Genomic DNA, 21675 nt, shown 5'->3' with positions numbered 1-21675 from the left:
ATTATTTCTAATCTTATATGAATTTTTATATTTTTTTCAATCAACTTTAACCATGGACTTGACCAACTAAGCTTTTTCACCAAGTCTGGTACCAGCTATTTCGTATTTTACACTACATCTTTTTACCCAATCCGGAACACACATCTAGTGTCCAGTGGTCTCAGTCAGTCTACCTCTTATCTCAACTTCACTTCACATCACACCTCTATCTACATACTTGTAACCCTATATACAAGTTTTTATACTAACTATTAGAAAAAATATGTTTTATCCAATCCCAAATACGAGTGTGCCTGCTACTTTGTTTATATAATTTCATGAATATAGACTACAGGAATGATTTTCAGTATTTCTGATCTAAAGCCAAGACGCAAACCATAAACACTCATCTATAGCTGTTTAACAGCGAGCACCGTCCAGGGGGATCATTGATTTAAAATGGTAAATTATTTCTCTGAAGGTCAAGTAGCTTTATTTGTAGGGAACAAAACATTCCTAAGTCAATGGCGATGAAAGGAATCAATTTAGATTAGAATACTAAACAATACCACCAATTCATTCCATGTTTATACAAGAACAAATAGTGATTATTTAGCTGGAAAGATTATAAAAGAGCACAAATCCAGAATGAAGACTGGCATGGCTTACAGGAAAACAGAAAAACATGCTCAATAAGTGCCCACTAGTTTACAGGAGATCCCATAACATGATATTCTAGACAGCAAACTCCAGTGATCACTGTCAACATTTCTCATTCCAACAAGAGGGCATGCAAATGAGCTAACTAGCTCTGCCTCTAATGCCACCTTTAAGTCAATGTTCTACCTTTTAAACAGGCCTTGAGACATGACTTGTATAATAATTAAGCCAGCAACTAATTTGCAGACAGCTGTTTCAGGGTGATGCAGAGCAGAGAGTACTGGCTTAACTGGGCGAGAGGTCAGGATTCAGGGGATACTATATCTCCTTATGGAAGCACCTAATCGGCGTGAGGAGTCTTATAAGCTCCTCTGGAATTCTGGGAAGAATGTACGCAATAAGTTCTTAGCAAACTTTGCCTCTAATTACACTTAAAGGGGTATTCCCATCTCAGACAATGGGAGCCTATTGCTAGTATATGCCCCCATTATCTGATAGGTACTGGTCCCACTGAATAGAAGCGGTTGCCGTGCAAGTACAGTGCGCTTCCATTCACTTCTGTGGGGAGAGTGCTTGGTGGTGGCCCCCACCTTCTCCGCTGCGTTCTCGGTGTAGGTATGCCCCCACTGTTGGAGATGGGAATACCCCTTTAAAGGCATAGCTTGGTAGCTATCCTATAAGGTAAAGTTCCATCTTTTATACAGGCCTTGAGACATGACTTTGATAATAATTAAAGGGGTTATCCGATATCTAAAATCCCACCCCCCCCTCCCAAATGCCCAGGCCCCTTGTATGGATTTTACTTACCTGCTTCCTGGAACCTGCGTCGCTCTGGATCCCTGCACGGCTGCCGCTGCATCTCCCCGTCGTTCAGATCCAAACATCCGACAATGGGGGGAGCAGCCAACAGCAGGCCACAATGGTGACCAGCCACAAAGGGGCTCGATCCTCAGCTGTGTCTGATTGTATATGAATACTGTGAAGACTGACATTTTTTGTGATGTTTGATTGCTACTGTAGTTTGAAAAACTGTCATGAGTATCTGATAATAGGCCCCCATTTTGGAATGAACGTTTGGTTCTAAAAGTTGTATAAGCAACTTTTACAAATACTGCTATCCATAATTTTTTATTGTGCCTGAACAACTTTATCTAGTATAGTTAAAACTGCTGATCATCTTCGGCATTTATATTAGGCAACAATCTTAGTGAAATCATTGTTTCATGTAAACACAGCATAGCTGATGAAAAGCATAACTATGATATGGAAATTGCCCGGAGGGGATGTTGAAAGTAACACCTGCCCATTCCAGAGGAAACGTGCAGTAAATAAAATGTTCCTTACATGTCTCTGGGCTTTTTCCGGCTCTCATCCTGCTCTTTCAGATGTCTCCTCCTCTGTCTTGCAGACAAGCTTGGGGAAGGGGATGATGTTCCAGACTCTGATTCCTCTGAACTTTGACTACCAGGGCCAAGTACGTCAAAGAGATGTTGCTCTACAGCAGTCCTGATTGTTCTTTCCAAAAGTCTGTGAAAAAACACAAAGATTTTGTATAAGGGGCAAACATGAAGGGGTCTGTAGCACAGAAATATATTGTCCCATGGCTGTATCTAAGTCCTCTCATGGAGGGAACAGAGCACCATCTAAAGTGCTCAGCAGAAATCTCACTTATGTGGATGCTGAGAGGCTGCCAAATGCAGAGATTAATGGGGCTGCCAAAATAGTAAACCTCACCCCAAAGAGCTAATTAATATAGTGCAGCTGATATTCTGCAAATTGTGGGTAAACTTGTTAAAGGGATATTTTTTTTTACGAATTAAAGGGGTTCTTTGGGATTTTCATCAATATGAGATTGGTGGTGGTCTGACTCCCAGCACTGTTTGAGGAAGCCGCAATACTCACTGGTGCTTTGGTAAGCAGAGTGGCCTCGTCGCAGCTTAATAAGCACCGCACCGCACAATAGCAACTGTGCTTGGTTTGCAGCTCAGCTAAAAACTGGCATAAAAGGCCATGGTAAAAGACCCCCATCGACTTGGGGGCAAAAAACCACAAAAAAACCACAATAATTTGTAAAAATGTTTACTATACAAAATTGATTTAATTAATAGATCCTCTTCTGATGACATATTCCCTTTTAGAGATTGGTTTGCAGAGTACAAAGATCATAGAAGCTTACTTGTTATGGCTATTAAAAGGACAACTAAACAAAAAAGAACACTCAACAAAATGTAAATCTTATTTTTTTTCCACTGGTTTTGTCCAATGCCACAACTGCAGACCATGAAAAGCAGTGTATTTTTTCTCTTTGGCTGCAGCCATGCCCTCTCCTCCATCCCACTGCCCCCTTTGAGACTAGTGCATGCGAGGCAGGACATTAAGGAGGAGGGGGCTGGATTTAAGCTCCATACTTTTTGTCTACACAGTGTGCATGGCCATTTTCTTGGAAAGAATCTCCTAGTTGCTGATTGTACAAAATATATTTGGTAACAGTGCCAACCAAAGCCATAATATCAATAATACCAAGTCGTGTTTGCACAGCCAATTGAGGCCTCTATCACAAATCTACAGGGAAAGTCACGTAAATTTACTAGACAGCTGAATAGCAAATCTGACTAGTTATGCTTTTATACTCACGAAATTCACTGCATACCTGGGCAGATTTGCCTTTCAGTGGCTTTGGAAATCATGTGGAGGTATGCTGGAGTCCAACCTACATATATAGTTGTCTTAATACTATATTTATGGATCTAGTGTGTACAGAATGTATGTACCAAGTGTGGCCTCCATTACATCAATGTATCCGGACAGGACTGTGTGTATTTTATAGAACCAATATGCCCCCATCACCGGCCCGGTAGATATTGCTACCCAGCTTGCCCAGACTGCAGACTGTCAGATCAGGCTTTTTATGAATTGGGAAATCTACAGTAATGTAGAATAAGTAGCTGGATTTGCTAGGCAGGAGCATGGAGAGATAAGTAATAATCCCAGTGAAGAACCCTCCATACTAATACATCCCTCCCCCCATTCCCTAACAGCTAGACAAATTTGCCTTTCGTGGTCCTGGAAAAGTTGGGTTAAGAACCTCATTGAGCTATAATAGACACTGTGAAAAATTAAAATGTACCAAAACCCTTCCAGGGTCCTGGGAAAGCTGAGTAACATATGCATCTGTAACAGGGACTGCCAACTTGTAAATCTACCTAAATAATTAGGCAGATTTGTCTTTCAGGGGTTGGGAAAGCCGAGTAACAATATGTGAATCTGCAATTGGGACTGCTAAAAACTAAGGAGCACACTTATTAAAAAAGGCATTTTAGACGCTGGTCTTAATAAAGCCTTGCGCTGGCGGTGGACTGCAGTTATGTAGAGGCTGGCATCAGCCTCTACATAACTTTGGCGGATCCACCGCCACTTCTAAAAGTAAGACAGAAGCTGAAAGGCTGATGCCAGCCTCTACATAACTGCAGTCCACCGCCAGCGCAAGGCTTTATTAAGACCAGCGTCTAAAACGTCTTTTTTAATAAGTGTGCTCCTTAGGGCTGTTTCACACGAGCGGATGCCGTGCGTGACATCCGCTCCGTGAAAGAGTGCCAAGACCCGATGCAGACTGCAGAGGCACGGAGCATTAACATGACTGATAATGCTCCGTGCCTCTCTGTGATCTCTTTACTACGAAATCACAGCGAGATAAAGTTGTCACTGTGATTTCGTAGTAAAGAGATCACAGAGAGGCACGGAGCATTATCAGTCATGTTACTGCTCCGTGCCTCTGCAGTCTGCATCGGGTCTTGGCTGTCTTTCACGGAGCGGATGTCACGCACGGCATCCGCTCGTGTGAAACAGCCCTTAGTGTTTAGCAGTCCCAATTACTAATTACTGTAGCTGTCCTACATTCAGACCATTTTCTACGCTAAAACAGGAGAAGAAAATGGTTAATGAGAGGAGCCAGCCGGCCCGTCCTCTTTCCTGCCAGATCTACTTAATTAGACCTGGCGTAAAAGCGAGGAAAGGTCACAGATTGAGGTACAATGGACCTTTGCGCTCCAATCTGCGCCAGAAATATGCTTCATATAGGTGCATTTCTGGTTCATAAATGACCCCCTATGTCAACCTAAATAATCCCTCTCCTCACTCACAAACCGTGCCATAGCAAGGCAGATTTACCTTTCAAGGTCCTTGGAAAGTTAAATAGGAAAAACTTGACATTAAGGCGCCTGGGAAAGCTGGGTACCACTATCTGTAGTGTTGGTGTGTAATGTACCTGCACACACAGGGGGAAGTTCTGTAAGAAGCTGATGAACTTTGGATTAACTCGCACCCCTTCCTCAAAAGTCCAGTTTTGACTGTCCACAGAGCCAGAGGAATCTGACTGCAGGAGTCCACTAAGCTGCTTTCTGTAGATGCAGAAAGAGCTATAGACAAACTTTACTTTGCAAGTTACTACTACTGTTTTGATTATCATGGTTTAGTGGTCCTTTAAGCACACTACTGAAATAAGTGGATGGGCAGCAATTGAGGAGATTATGAAAATGGAGATCTCTCTAACGTCACCGGTTTCACGGAAAGGAAAATGAACACCACGTAATTAAAAAGGGCGTTGATGACAGCATAAAAATATAGCAACCAAACAATAACATCGAATAATATAGTAAAATACTGGAGACAGACTGAAGAAATGTATTGTGGTGTATAGTTACAGAGATATCCACAGTCCATGCCGTTCTGATCACACAAACAAAGAGCTTAAGGACTTACTCTCTACCAGCAGGGACGGTGCTGACCTGGGCCACGTGACTACTGCAGAAAGAAGACAAGGAGAAGAAAGTTGCATTAAGTGACACAGATCTGTCAAGCTGGACACTCAAAACGGTGGTGAAGAGGAAGACACCTAGTTTGCATCCCCTATTCGAGGCGGTATGCATCATCTCCAAAAGTGGATTAAAATGTGATCCTCTGTCAAGATCTAATCCCCAACACACACGCACCATGCAAACTGCTTTTATACTGAAGTCATTCCCATGTTAGCATAATGAGATTGACTCCAGGGCACTGAATGAGCTTGTCATTTCAAAAGAATGTGGCAATGTGCATGGCAGAATGAAATTTCCCTGGATACTAATGGCTTTTTGTCTATGGAGAAACAACACAAGTATAGAACAGCTAGAAACTGATAGATGCCCAGCAGATATATCAATGTACAGTATTTCATTTCAAGAACAAACCCCATAAAACAATAAATAAATAAACAAACACCTTGTTACATAAGGTAATACATATACAGAAAGACAACAACACACATAGGTTAGCTGCGTTCCTAAACAAGTAGAGTCTCGAGGGTAGAGTCTCGAGGGAGAGCGGTGTCTAATCTCTGAAGACAGCTCTGTCCTACAAGAAAATCCCATGAAACTTCACCTTATCATTAAGTTAATCTTAAATGACCAGATACCAAACAGGCGTAACTATAAATATGTATCTAAGAAGCATGCAACCTCCCACATATTACACCCGATATATGGCACAATTCCACTACTTTACCAGTGTGTCACGTTAATCATTTACACTACATGTAATAAGGCAATGAGGGTAATACAGCTGCAAAAGTACTACTCCTATACCGCATATCAACCCTACAGGCTGAAGGATCCTTGTGTAATATATGTTAACAAAACATTTGGCAATGATACAGAAAAGTCCCTTCACTTGTCTATTAACCCCTTCCCACCGCTGCCATGTTCTGCTTTTACATTTTCATTTTTTACTCCCAACCTTCCAAAAGCCATAACTTGCAAATAGATGTATGGTTGCTTGTTTTCTTGTGGGACAAGTACTTTTTTATGGCACCATAGCATGTATAGGGAAAATCAGCAACTGAGCCATACGTTTTTACAGTGCTCACTGTGCGGACAAAATGACACGTTACCTTTATTCTGAGGGTCAGTATGATTAGAGTATTTCTGTCTATAGAGCTGTTACATTGAACATGATATCTGAGCTGCAGGCAGGAGGAGCTGAGCAGATAAACAGTTTTTTAGGAAAAGAGTCAGAAAAAAAAAAAAGGACCCTTCACACAGACGCACAAACGGGCAAATTATGAGGGGGTGAGCGCTTATAGAAATGCTCATTCCCGATAACTGAACTGTGAAAATGGTACTGGCCATCACCCGACGAACAAGCAAATGTCATTTTGACAGCACGAAAACGGTTTGTGCAGCAGAACAGTGATTTTCTATGGGGACAAGCGACCACTATAGTGATCACTGGTCCCCATACAACGAAGGTGATTGCGTCACATCTCCGCTCCCAATAATTGCCAGATACATTGATCTGTGCAAAAGGACCTTAAAGGGGTATTCCCATCTCAGGCAACAGTGAACCCATTGTCTGATAGGTGCAGGTCCCAGAGGTCCCACCGAGAACGAAGACCTAAGTGTGCCCTCCATTCATTTCTATGGGGCCGCCGAAAATAACCAATCGCTGGCTCAGCTTTTTCAGTCAGCCCCATAAAAATGGTGTGCTCCCATTCACTTCTATGGGTAGAGTGCTTGAAGGTAGCCAGACCCAGGGAAACACAGGGTCCTCCAGCCACCACCTTCCTGGCTCCGTTCACAAGAGGTAGGACCCGCACCTATAAGACAATAGGGACATATCCTAGCGATATTCCCCCATTGTCTCAGATGGGAATACCCATTTTACCTGTATCTAATTTATTTAACTTGTTGTTCCTTCTGGGCTTTGAAGACAAGGACCAAGCTGCAGTTGATACCATTTTGGGCTATGTATGACTATTTGATCACTCTTTTTCAATTGTGTTTGTAGCTAAAAAGAGGCGATTCAGGCAGTTTGATTTCTTTGTCCATTATGGTGTTCACTGTTCAAGATAAATACAATTAAATGTCAGTTCCACATTATGGGATGCCACAGTACCAATTAAGTTTTATTTATTTTTTTCAGTCCCCAAGGGGGACCGAACATGCAGTCCTTAGATCACTTTTACCACAGACAGCTATAGTTCTCTACTGCAGTCTATGGAAAAATTGCTATGTTTCTATTAAAGTGGTTAGCAAAAATTCTTCTGGACAGGTCATCAATATCAGGTCAGCTGTTAGAAGAGGCCAGCACTCCGTCATCCTAGGCTATGTGAAGTCACCATAAATTGATCATATAGCCTAGTTGAAGCTCAGCCTCACTGACGTGAATGTGGCTGAGCTACAATACCAAACACAGTATGTGTATGGCGCCGTACTTGGGAAGCTTCAGGGAGCCGGCTGCACTCCCCAGAGCTCCAGTGAGCGAGGACACTCCCTGAAACAGCTGACTGGGGGATGCCGAGACTTGGCCACTATTCGATGTGATAATGATGACCTTTCCTGGGGATAGGTAATCATTATATTTACCTGGATAACCCTTTTTAGCCATGCATGGCTTCAAGGAGTTAGTCCCACAAAAAGTATTACTGTGCAACAAATAGGGCATTTAAAATGAAATATTACTGAAACATATAATCAATAAAAAATGTAATTTTCTAGTTCTCGGAAGGTGCATGTTGCTAAAAAGGTTCCTTGGAAATATTCAAAAACAAAAAAAAAAAAAAATCTAAAAATCCAGCCTATCCAGTGTTGGACTGGGGTGCAAAGGGCTCACCAGTAAAGTACATTCTGGGAGCCCGCTGTACAACATGCAAATATTAACTGACCCTCATTTGCAAATACCTAAAACTGTAGCGCACACATTTTTTTTCAGAGGTAGCCTGCTGTAGCCTGTGCATCAGACTGTTCTGTCCTGTAGACCCTGTCTGGATCCTGTTAACTAGCTCTTGCCTTGAACACATGTTCAAACAGCGGCAGGCAGGAGCAAGGCATGCTAAAAGATGATCAGTGACGTTGAGAAAGTGGACCACCGGGGAAAGAGAATTTTGTCTGACCTGCCTTGGTCTCTAGATGTCAACTCAGCCACCTGGTGGATCTATTCAGTTTTTATATGGATGTATAGGCTGGGTGACATTATCTGTATGTAGTACAATGTACTGGTTCAGGGGAGGGGGGCTTTACCTGTTTTGTTGTGGCAGAACCCGATTCTAAAGTTGTCCACACACTAGATAAATATGACTGAACCCGCCAGCCAATTTCCTTGGGGAGTGAGAAGAGTAAGGGAAAAAAGGATCAGGAATGGTGGATTTAAACATGCCCGATCCTTCACAGGACAGATTCTGGTAGCAGCATATATTCATCTTGCTAAAAAAATAAACTGTGAAAACAAGGTATGGTAGATTTGGGTTAAATTGCTGATGGTTGTGCGGCTATTTATATTGATGACCTATCCTCAGGATAGGTAATCAATATATAATTGGTGGGGGTCCAAACCCGGCACCCCCATCGATCAGGTGAGAGCGCTGCTTCGTGTTCATTACACCGCACTTCGTCTTGAAAGTCCAGTGCAATGACGAGCGCTCACCCACTTCACTTGAAAGGAGCGAGTACTTGCAATTACACTATGAGAACGTTACACAGGAGATGATGTGTAGTGTAATGAAGAGTTAACAGCGCTCGCATAAAGAACTCCTCGTCAAACAGCTGTTTGGCAGGGGTCCTGGGTGTTGGACCCCCGCCAATCTGATATTGATGACCTATCCTGAGTATAAATCGCTGCACAACCCCTTTAATGCATGTGGATGGCCAGCTTTTCTTTCTCATGGCGGACATGCCGAGGCTAAAGACCAACAGGAAATTCATTGTTAAACTAAGCACAATGCCTTGTAGGTCTAGCTCCGTTGAATCTAATGGTGCCTTTTACTTAGCAATTGTTAGCAGTTTCTTTCTAGAGAAAAAGTACTATTAATACATATGCAAATAAGCAGTTAAAGAGGACGTGTCACCACAAAATGCAGTGCAATCTGACAGCATCGGGTTATAGGGCAAGAGGAGCTAAGCAGATTGAGATATAGGTTTTGTTTGGTAAAACCTGTATTTTATACGTTTATACCTTTGCTTTTTCCACCTCCTGCGAACAGCTATCGGTACAGTGGGGAGTTGTTATCAGCGATTGGTGGCATTGTGTAAATAAGTGTACATAGACAGTCACTGATAACATCTCCTCCTTGTACCAATACTTGTTCACAGAAGGTGGAAAATGCAAAGATATAATTGTATAAATTACACATTTTACTGAATCTTTTCCCACCAAAATATATATCAATCTGCTCAGCTCCTCCTGTTCTATAACATGGTGCACCCTTCATCCTCTGCTTTCCTCTGACAGCTCCTCCTCTCCTTCTTGATTGACAGAGCCAGGCTCCTGCATAGTCTTCTAGCCTGGCCTGTCAATCAAGAAGGAGCTGCAGAAAAAGTGGCCCATTGACGTCACGACTAGTATCACTGGCCTGGACGGTGCTAAGCTCCATTCGAACAGAGGATCGGTGGGGGTCCCAGGTGTCGGACCCCCGCCGATCAGAAGCTGATGATCTATCCACAGGATAGATCATCAGTTTAAACAAAGTGCAGAACCCCTTTAAAAGTGAAACTTATGAATTTCAGTAAGCTGCTGTTACAATAACCTTCAACAAGTTAAACATTGTCTAAGCCGTTATTCATTTAGGTCATTACACCTAATGAGGGTCGTTGCTACAATCCCAGAACTCCAGTCATGATTAATAATTCACTATTCACACCGCACTATATGTGATCTAACAGAAAACTATAGAATTCACTAGCTCCAATAAATTCTGTAACTTATCTGACTTTTCTGAAGAATTTCCAAACTGACGACTTAAGGTAATGGCCACGAGCGGTGTATATATGTGGATTTTCTGCTGCGGTGTTTCATCTATATGCTGCATTAAAAAAAATCTGTGGATAAGGGATAAATGTCTGATCGGCGGGAGTCCGACAACTGCGGCCCCCGTTTGAATGGAGCCACTGCCAAACAGCTGGTGCAGTGTGTCAGAACCCTGACGATCAGCTGGGGATGGTCTATCCTGAGGGGGACAACCCCTTCAAACAAAGAATACAATCATTTTTACTTGACTAATGAAAATAATGCAATTCCCAGTTTGATTACTTAAGAGAGGACCTGTAACCTCTCCTGACGTGTGTTTTAGTAATTAGAGTACTTGCATTCCACACGTAATAACAATTCTGCAGTAGGGATGAGTGAACAGATTCTCGCCTGGCCCTACCAATCTCACTCCTGGGCCACTGCTTCAAGTAGTGATTCAAGTGCTGAGGATTTGCTTCCGCCTTCTGGAAGTGTAGTGGCGCTTGTGCAGTTACTGCTTCAGTAGTGGAAGTAAAGTCTCTGACCCATGGGAGCAGCGGCAAGTTTGCCTGGGCCAGGCGAGATGTCCAGACCTGTCAGTCAAGCGGCAAGGGGGCAATTCTTGCAGGGAGAGTCCCTCATAGGTGAAGAACTCTTGCTGATGAGACAAACTGATTTGTTCGAAACAAATCACTGATCCCTATTCTGGAGCATCTACTTATATGACCAGTGTCAGACTGGGGTACCTAGGGCCCACTATCTGGATACATTCAAATATAATAAAAAATCTAACAAGTTTTTTATATGAACATAGGCTGGTTGAGGTGCTGTACATTGAATATATGTATGTATTGCAGTAAATCACTTGTGCAGGGGGTGGGAGACTAGGGGTCCACATTGCTCAGGGGCCCACCAGTGGATTCCACTGTACCCCTGTGGACCAGTCTGAGTCTGCATATGACTATGTAGTCGCTTTTTTTATTTATTAGTCCTGATAGAAGCTAAGAATGAATTACTAGTGGCTGGCAGAGAAGATCCAGTTGGTGTTACCAGTGTGGGGGTGTGCCTGCACAATCTGACACTCCCTAATCAGTGCTGCCAGTGCCAGATGTGCAGCTTCACACCACCTCCTGGTAACACCCATCTGGACCTTCACTGCAAACATCTAGCAATTCATTCATAACTTCTAGCAGGAATAATAAAGGAATGGCACAACACAGAGTCCTAAGATTAATGCTCCATGGGGAATGCAAGTAGTTACTAATACAGACATGTCAGGAGAGGTGACAGGTCCTCTTTAAAGCATCATAGTTCAACTGCCATATTAAAGGATCCTATTGTCTTATGAATGTGTTTACCTGGTACTGTAGCATATTCATGGTTTCAAACTACTGACCCTTAATCTTTTACTACTGATCTTTAATATAAGGCTTTATAAAAAACCAAATAAACGTGGCATGGCCAAACAATAATGATAAATGAGAGCCAGATCTTTGGAGGCAACCATTAAGCCTGAAATAGCTGTGATAAGGATGGGAACAAGCCGTGCTTTAAAAACCTGACCAACAGCAATGGACATTGCAGAGGAGGAATCCCAACGAGGCGCTGTGGCACCTCCTGCCTCATAAAACTGCCATATAGCAGGTCGGGAGCCTTGTTCTCTCACAGTTCTGATCAGCTTCGCTCAAAGCAATTAGTCACTGTTTTACCCGACTAAACGCCAATCACTGCTCTCACAGTCAGCTCTTGTGTGCAGGTTTCCGTTTCTTGGTTTCCCAAATGTAGAAAAATGTAAGCAGAATATGGAATCGGATTTTCGCTCCTCAGGCTACATTCACACGACATCCAGTTAAGGCCTCATGCACATGACCGTTGTTTTATTCTGTGTCCGTTGTTCTGTTTTTCGTGATTTTCTTCGGACCCATTGACTTTCATTGGGTCCGTTGAAAACTCGGCAAATGCACCGTTTGTCGTCCGTGATCCGTGGTTCCAGTCCTATTTTTTTCACGGAAAACGGTTTGCGGAGCCATTCAAGTCAATGGGACCGTGAAAAAAAACCGCGGAGGCACACAAGATTGTCATCCGCGTCCGTTTTATTTTTCCCATCATTTGCATGGCAAACTTGACTTAGATTTTTTTTTTTTTTTACTTTCCTTCATGTCTGGAGATCCTCCAAAAATAAAGGAAGACACACGGAAACAAAAAAACGGAAACGGATCACGGAACAACGGAACCCCATTTTGCGGAATGGAACACAACAACGGTCATGTGCATGAGGCCTAAACTGGGGGTTTTTCACAGCAGTTTTTTCACTGATGCCTTACTGAAAAGGGGCAACGATAAAAAGCCCTTGTCGGATTTCTTGTGACTGCCGCAGAGATCCCATTCATTTCTAAGGGATCACCTCAACTCAGCAAGCCGTGACCAGTGTCGCCCTAGCCTAATTCTGCAGCAGTGACATGCCTGTATACCACTCATGACCGCAATAGCCAAACACTGGCCTTAGCAGTCTTGTGCCGTATACCACTGATGCGGTATAAGGGCATGTAACTGCTGCAGCCAAAACATGACGGGGGCGCTAGAACACAGGGGGTTCGGGATGTTAAGGTTCCCTGCCTTCACAAAATGATATGACTAGGACAACCCCTTTTAAGTGCAGCAGATGAAGGACGCATGTTACGTGCTGGAAATCACAGTAACTGCAGTCTATATAGAGCAAGAATCACTAATGCTAATGATTTTATGACTGTACTGGCTGTCAGTAGAACACAATGTGACAATGTCACTTACAGGACAGGCAGACACACCTATCACTGTTCACATGATAAGGGCTTGTTCACATGAACGTGCTGTGTTTTGCGGTCTGCAAATTGCGGATCCGCAAAACACGGATGCCACCCGTGTGCCTTCTGCAATTTGCGGAATGGAATGGACGGCCCGCTATAGAAATGCCTATTCTTGTCTGCAAAACAGACAACAATAGGACATGATCTATAATTTTTGCGGGGCCACGGAACGAAGCAACGGATGCGGACAGCAAAAGGAGTGCTTTCCGCATCTTTTGCGGCCCCACTGAAGTGAATGGGTCTGCACCCGAGCCGCAAAAAAGGCAGAACCAAACCACAGTCGTGTGAATGAGCCCTAAGGGTTAGGTAAGGTTCCCTGAACGTCATCCTCTCGGAATGTCATCTACCATAGAGAATACAGCCAACAAATATCTTGTTTCCTTGTACCTATGACAACTTCATCTGAGAATGCACTTACATAAAGGACTTGTGACAGCATACTTACATGCAGTTATAAAGGAAGGCATTTTATGACATCAGACCATTTGTTTGGCACGTATCTTGGGTCTCATACTCAAGCAGCTGCATAGCTGAAGGGTCGCAGCCACATAACGCTAATCAGCTATTCACATACCGTAACTACACTAATTCCTGTTGGCCTGTAAAACCACTATCCATTACAAGGACCACAGAACTGCTAAAAACACAGGTATACTGAAGAGAACCGTCACTAATTCTAAATTAGCACATATATGATGTTCTGTCAAAGCTGAACAAGCTGGCAAATGGTACCTATGAAATAACGGTCCAGATATCCCACATCTTAGGCTGCTTTCACATCACCACCATTATTTCTGTTCTGTTTTAAGAGCAGAAGAACGAAAATAACGCAAGTTCCGGATTCGGCAAATAACGGACGGAGCCAAGCAGAACCCATTGACTATAGTGGGATCTGCTAGAATTCCATTTTTTTGGGAGGAGAAAGAAAGTAGTGCATGCAGGACTTTTCTCTCCGCTATTTTTGATTAATTCTGTGACGGGGGCCCCCAACAGAGCTTCTGACACAGATGTGAAAGGTGCCTTAGGAGGTTAGCTTGCAGTAATATATGGCATGTGACTGCTCTCTGCTGAATGACTAGGAAGGCTTTGAAGGGTATATGTGGTACTATATTCACATAAATCCAGTGATCCGGTATAGTTTCTATCTAGAGTAGTACAGAAATGCTGGAGGGAAACTGGTGTCTGAATGAATTCATGGTTTTGTTTCTGGTACATGATGCATGCTGGATGTTTCCTTGCACTGGACAGTATGCAGCATTTTTCTGTTTGGTTAAGGACCCTAGACTGGTACACAAAGTGCCCAAAGTTTCAACAGTTGTGTCAGGCTCAGGGACAAAATAACTAGCCGAATATAAATGATATATGTGAACAGGACTGAGAAAAATAAAAATCTAAAAGTGGCCCCATGTTGTAAGCAGATCCAAATTGAGAGAAGGCAGGCCAACACAAGTAGGCAGGGCCTACAATACCGTGGTACAGCACAAAATACTGCCTCAGCAGAACCAAATAACACAGTGCCGCTGGTCAGGTGCATAAGTACCTAATGCTTCTAAATTAATTAATGCTGAGAGCATCAGATTGTTATGTACCCGGCCAGAAGACATGAGGAGGGCTCAGGCAGCTCCCTGGGCATTGGCCCACTGGGAAAATTCCTTGTAGGGTCTATGGCCAGACTGCCACTATATGTGAACCCAGCCTAATAGGAACTTAAGACAATATTCTGATTCAGAGTTTGAATACAAGCAATGCAATATCTAAATAGAATTTTCCCTTACATTTTCGCTTCCTCCAGGTAGTCCAGTTTCTTCCTACACTTCAAATACATGGCATAACATAGTTTCCAATTAAACTAGCCCTAGTGCGTGCATGTGTGAAAGGGACATTAGATTGATACCGAGTGGTGCGACTGGACTATACAAGTACAGAGAAACGGGCATGAAAATATACTACATTGATGAATTACCGACTATAGAAAGAACAGCAATCCTACCTCATATAGAAAGGAGACATGGGCCGGTCATCTTCCTGAGAACTGTAGGAAATAAAAAGAAAGGGGACATTAGAAAGCTTCACACAGATCCATACAGGACAAAGAGCCAAAATCTGGCATTTAATGGAGTTAAATTCCCAAACTTCTATTCTAGGTTTACTAGTCCCATCCCAGGAGCCTCTGCACGTTACAAGTAACAACTGGCAAACAAGCTTTCAAAAGAAAAAAAAAAAGTAGTATGACACGACGATAGAGTATACCATCAAGCCCAGAATGCCACCTACTGGTAGAGCAGCTCGACTGGCACCTGTTTTCACAGAAAGAATGTGCACACACTTATTCCCACCGAAGCTTGCTTCGAGACCCTACACTATGACAAATAGCTATACTGATGTAAAGTAGTAGAACTGTGCACGATTGCTGTGACCCAAATGAACCTATATTGCTTAAAGGGGTTGTCAAGCCCCTTGATTTTAAATTTTTACCATACAGACAAGTGAGCACTGCATGCACCCCACTGAGGTCACCACATCACTGGTGAACGACTGCAGCGGTCAAATGTCAAAACTGCATCACTGAAGGTCAGAATACAGAGACTGGCCTGGGAGGATCCTGGACTGAAAATCGTCAGCATGGGAGCGGTGGGAATCAATAAAGTGAGTAATGCCTCATTCACACTTCAGTGATTTGGTCAGCAATTTCCATCAGTGATTGTGAGCCAAAACCAGGAGTGGAGCCTCCACAGACATACAGATGTAGCAGGGTCAGCATTCCAGCTCTTAACTCAAATTTCTTAACTATTCGCATTATCTTGAGACAAAAGCCATTGAAAAGCAATTGAAGGTGTTTGCTTAGATTAGATAACACATTTTAGAAATCTCACAAAACAGGAGTGTTAACTCTACTCCAGCCATAAGGTATAATGAATCTGTTCTGCACTTTTGACTGGCATTTTGCTGGCTGGTGTTTGGTCTTTTTGCCGGAATCGGGGACAAAGCTTTGTGTCAAAACCTCTGCCACAGAAGCGCGTATAGCCTCACAAAGCAATTTTTTTAATAGAGTCTTTTCTACAGACACAATATACAAACAAATTATCCTCACATCTAGACAAAATAACTTATGTAATAGAACAAGCTCATGTAACTTCCAAGAGATTATTCATCCCATTTAAGAGGTATTATACTCACCACAGTATGTATGAAAAGTACTAGTGGTAATACAAATGCAGCAGAAGAAAACAAAGCCTCTCTACACATTAGACTAGTGTCGGCCAAACCCACCGGTTTTCAAAAGGAGCAGCTAACAAAGTGTATGTGGAGATCCCAGCTATCTCCTGACAGATCTAGCACGTTGATTTCCTACCCTGGTCCTTTTGTCCTCCCTTGATATAAGCCACCCACAGAAGTTTCTTACAGTACTAGGTAGTATCTAGTTTTATCCTCCATAGAGTATAATGAGAATGGTTTGGAAATGTTTAGAAAATCTCTCAAAGTTTGGAATACTCTAGAAAAAAGTCTTGCTACAAGTAGTCAAGGTGTAGTCCCACACTAAGTAAATTCTAAAAAAGACTTTCATCACATAACACTGAAAAATACCTGTATACATACATATGGGCATGTATCCATGAGCTGAGATTCTCCCATGCTAAGACTAGACAGGTGCAGCAAGTGTTGTGCTTCTCTCATGGTCTAAGAACACTGCAGCTGTTCTCCACAGCATGCACCAAACAACCAAGGTCACTCTACAGCTATGGACAGGAGACTCGACTAAAAAGTCCTGGCAACCAACTGCTCAGTTAGACCTTTGTGCACCCCCCCTCCCCTCCTATGGGAGAACGCCTCTGAACAATATACAATAAGATCCGAGTCCACTTCTCGTAATCCAGTGTTTTATGACTCTGTAGTTGAAGCTCCCATTGTGTTGCCGAGCAGGAATTTATTTTAGCTTACAGTCCTACAGTCTAAAAGGAGAGCATCTGCCAGGGTCACTGAGCTCTGCAAAGAAACTGAGAAGGAGAACAGTATACAAGCGTTTACTGTACACGCTCTACACACTGTCTGCTCCAAACTTGTCGTGACTGTCATGTCAACATCTACATTCTTTTTAGTACTCTACAGATCAAAATGCTTGCGCCACAAAAGCATACTCATGATAACTGATGAAGAACCAATTCATGCCAGTGCAAGCATATTGTAAATCAGTTGTCCAAACCATAAAGTTTATTTGACAGGATCTTGATTTTGTCCTCACAGCCAATGCACCAAGCCTTGAAGAACCATCACAGAAAACCATCTAGAGTTCCAGCATGTCCAATAAATGAGAAGACTTGTGACTGGCTATAAAACAGTGACAGCAGCTTTGTTATTGGCATGATACCAGTACTTGACATGTAAAAACAATGCCCGTCCTACCACAAGTGGGAATAGGGTCAATGTGCTTGGCATTGTTTAAGCTTTTTTTGCTGGAGGGAAGGAACACGTTGAACAATGAGCACAGTCTCCACCCTTACCATTTATCCACAACCACTTTGTTCCCCAGACAAACACTGGTTACTAGGTCACCGAAAGATTTGTTTTTTTTGCTATATTTACATAGACAAACAGGGTATTAAAGACTATCTAAAGTTTGAATAAATAACTAAAGCGATGCTTACATCACTTCTGTATTTTTAGCATGTATGCGGAGAAAGCTTGCAACATATCCACAGGGTTACGTTAGCCCAACAGAGGTTAAGAGTGTTCTTTTGACCCTCTTTTGGGCACTATAAAAGTATACCACAAAAAAAGAAAAACTGTATGCAAGTGGATGTGAACAGACCCCAATACCGCATTCTGGAGGTGTGTAGATAATGAACCTCAGTAAGTTTCACCACAATCTTACATGTGTACCTAGAAGTGGGCTAGGCTGACACTTTCTTTTAAATTATTTACAATATTTTTTATGTGGTACGTCACGACTAAAGACCCAAAACACGCAATTATCTGATGTATGCCGTTTTAAAAAGCTTCAACCGAACTCCGATTTTATGACAAGTCGTGGTGCTGGAACTTTTTGCAGAACTGCTGCCTCAGCACCTTTCCATGACTTTATCGAAAGCGAGCCAAGGCACTGGCTCATTAATAATCGTTAGGTACCTAGATGTTCCATCCAGATGTATTACACATAAAACATAGACTACCAGACAGCTTGCAGCCATACTATCATTTTGTAATCATGTTTTGTCAATAACAGCTTTAAAATTTACCACCACTTGCCAGGAAGCCAATTACCTTGTGACAACAAATGTGGCTACATGTCCTGTGTTCACTATTGCAAAAATGGCTGCAGGAAACCAACAAAAAAGTCAATAAAACAAAGAAAATAATCTTTGACTACTGCCCTAAGGCAATAGTGAAATCTTGGCACATACGCTGGAAAAAGCCCCTGACGTACATGATAAAGGTGTCCAAAGGGTTCCATTAAACTGACCAAAGCTACCCATTGTCTAAGATTAAGCTGATGTATGTATACAAAAAATATTGAAAAAGAGTAGTAGACTATGGTATGCGATACAACACAGTAAAAAATAAAAAATAAAAGTATACTGCATAGTACAAAGGGTTTTTGTTGGACTCTAAAGCTGTCAGAGGCGATAGTCGGAAGTGTACGCCAGGACCTTTTCCCGGCATATATGTCACTACCTAACTTCTGATTTACTTACGGTACATTCTGCCAGAAGGAGCTATACACACAAGTTAATAGTGGATTTTTACTCAGGGCATTTGCCTAGCCTTTAATTTAAGTAAACTCTATACATATTAGCCTTCAGCTATCACAATCCAAATCTCTGCTGACAATATTATATTTAGTAGTAGGTGTCTTTAAGGGTATTATAGGACTTTGTTATCAATATCTGATTGGCGGGGTCTGACACCCTGAACCCCATTCGATCGGCTGTTCTGCAGTAGCTCTGGCAGCTGAACTACACAATTCCATCCACTGTGTAGGATTGGAGCTGGTTACAGCAGCACTGCTCCCATTAAAGTGAGTGGGAGCAGCACTGTATGCCATAACCAGCTCTGTAAACTACACAATGGACAGAGCGGTTAATTTCCAGTATAAGAGTTAGGACTTATGCACACCGCTGTTGCCCAGCCGTGGCCGTATTGCGGTCCGCATACAGCTATGTGCACCCCACATCAAAATCCGTGAGATGCGGTGCGGAACGGAGACACGGATCGGAAATCCACAGAAACACTAGAGTGCTTCTGTGGGTTTTCTGTCCGTGCCTCCACACCGCAAAAAAGTAGTGCATACACTACTTTTTTAAGGTGTGGACAGTCAAATGCGGATCGCAGACCCCATTCGAGTGAATGGGTCCGCGACCCGCATGCGGCAGCCCCGCGGTTGGTGCCCGTGCATTTGCGGAGTGTTTGTGTGCATGAGCCATTATACTGAAAAAGCAGACTCGTGATCAAAATACTGATGGTCTATACTGAGGCTAGGCCATCAATAACAAAACCCTGGAACACCCCTTTAATTTTATGAAAACAAATTCTCTCTATAATTTTAAGTTATATAATTAAAATATTCTTAAAATGCACAGGATATGAACAAGTAAGAAAACTATAGCACTCCTAAGTTGATTTATTACAATTCATGGCAAAACAAAATGTGATGTTTTCTTTTTTAAACACGATTTGCCAGAGAAGAACTGATAGAAGATGATGGGGTAGAGTTATCAAAGTGGTGTAATGTTCTTGCTTAGTTGCCCATAGCAACCAATCAGATTCCACTTTTAATTTTCCAAAGGGGCCGTCAAAAATGAAAGGTGAAAACTGGCTTAGTTAGCCATAGCAACCTATGAAATTCCAACTTTAATTTTCCAAAAGAGGTCTGGAAAATGTAAGGTGGAATCTGATTGCTTTCTATGGGCAACTGAGCCAGTTCTACTTTACACCAGTTTGATAAATCTCCTCCAATGTCTTTATGAATAGCGAGACTTCACAGGGATCAGCAACCTCCAGCATTCCAGCTGTTCAGAAACTCCCAGAATGCTTCATTCACTTCTGTGGGAGTTTGAAGAACAGCTGAGCATGTTTGCATGCTGGGAGTTGTAGTTTTACAGCAGCTGGAGTGCCAAAGGTTGCTGACCCCTGCAGTAGGATATCAATGCAATGGGGGAGATTTATCAAGACCGGTGTAAAGGAAAACTGGCTCAGTGCCCACAACAACCAATCAGATTCCAGCTTATATTTTTCAGACCTCCTTTGGAAAATTAAGGTTGGAATTTCATAGGTTGCTATGGCCAACTAAGCCAGTTATCCCTTGTACCAGTTATGATAAATCTCCTCCATTAATGTCTCTTTAGCTGAATTAAATATTCTCCATCACAAAATTACCACAATTTATCCAGAATAATATACAATCATCATCCGTAAAAGTGCAGTCCTGCTGGAACATCAAGTCCACCACTAGATATAATATATATAAGGGCTCATGCACACACAAGTGTGTGCCGGCCGTTCCCATATTGCAGCCCGCAAACAGCCGGTCTGTAATATACAGGCACCAGCCGTGTGCGCACCATATAACAGTTGCAGAACCATTCAATTGAACGGGTCCGCAATCCAGAAGATAAGGAGCGGAGGCATGAAGCGGAAGGCCACGGAAGCTCTATAGAGACCTTTGCTGCACCACCAAGAAATAGAACATGCTATATTTATTTTGTGGTGGGTGTGGACGGATTGTGGACCTCTTCAAGTTGAATAGGTCTGCATCCGTCAGTGCAGGCCACACGGACGGTGCCTGTGAATTGGGGAGCGAATGCACGGCACGGGCGGCACACGTTCGTGTGAATGATCCCTAAGAAGCGGCTTTTCCTGAAACAGAGATTACACAGCAATGGATGCTCGATAATAACAATGATAAAGAAACGTGAGAACAGTTGCAGGGATGATTTTGGCAAGTGCTTAATACTACGCAGAAGATAATACATAATACTAGGCTTAGTGCAAATCATTTTTGGGCTAAGCTGTTTCAGACTGAGTCAATGACACAAGATTATCGTCTGGAGCTGTCCAGTTTACAAGACCACTGTAGAAGTCATGTCTGCAGGGCTGAAGAATGGCCGTCTCTATTATACTTTTACTGCTGGTCTTAGTTCACTACCAGGAGTTTAGGTAAACTGGAGTGTACAATGCTGGTCACATGTTATTAAAACACTGTTTTCTCTGCAATGCAGCCATAGATTCATCCCTGGTTCCCTTTAAATTAATAACATGGAGCTGCAGGTCCTGTTACACTGAAATCAAACATGTCTCCAGTGAAGAAACTATCAGCAGTTCCATTTTGGAGACATGCAACCTTAAAAAAATTACCTTTCTGTACCTAAATGAGGTCCACGGAGTCATCATGGAGTCTCAGAGCAATGCTGGAGTCACTGCTTTGTACCCACCTATCTCCTGG

The 21675-nt window shown here is 42.6% G+C and overlaps 1 protein-coding gene across 5 annotated transcripts in view; it reads right to left on the bottom strand.

Moving 5' to 3' along the window:
* The window catches only part of FAM13A (family with sequence similarity 13 member A), a 246196-nt gene that overhangs the window by 54352 nt on the left and 170169 nt on the right, over window positions 1-21675 (bottom strand). For all 5 annotated transcript variants that reach the window (XM_044302842.1, XM_044302813.1, XM_044302833.1 and 2 more), the window contains 3 exons: window positions 15229-15270; window positions 5398-5439; window positions 1984-2166 (listed from right to left, as the gene is read on the bottom strand). In XM_044302842.1, coding sequence (XP_044158777.1) covers window positions 1984-2166; window positions 5398-5439; window positions 15229-15270 — 267 coding nt within the window. The remainder of the gene's footprint in view (window positions 1-1983; window positions 2167-5397; window positions 5440-15228; window positions 15271-21675) is intronic.

Source organism: Bufo gargarizans, chromosome 1, assembly GCF_014858855.1.
Source record: "Bufo gargarizans isolate SCDJY-AF-19 chromosome 1, ASM1485885v1, whole genome shotgun sequence".
NCBI classification, from domain to species: Eukaryota; Metazoa; Chordata; class Amphibia; order Anura; family Bufonidae; genus Bufo; species Bufo gargarizans.
This window is presented reverse-complemented; position numbering and strand designations above follow the sequence as displayed.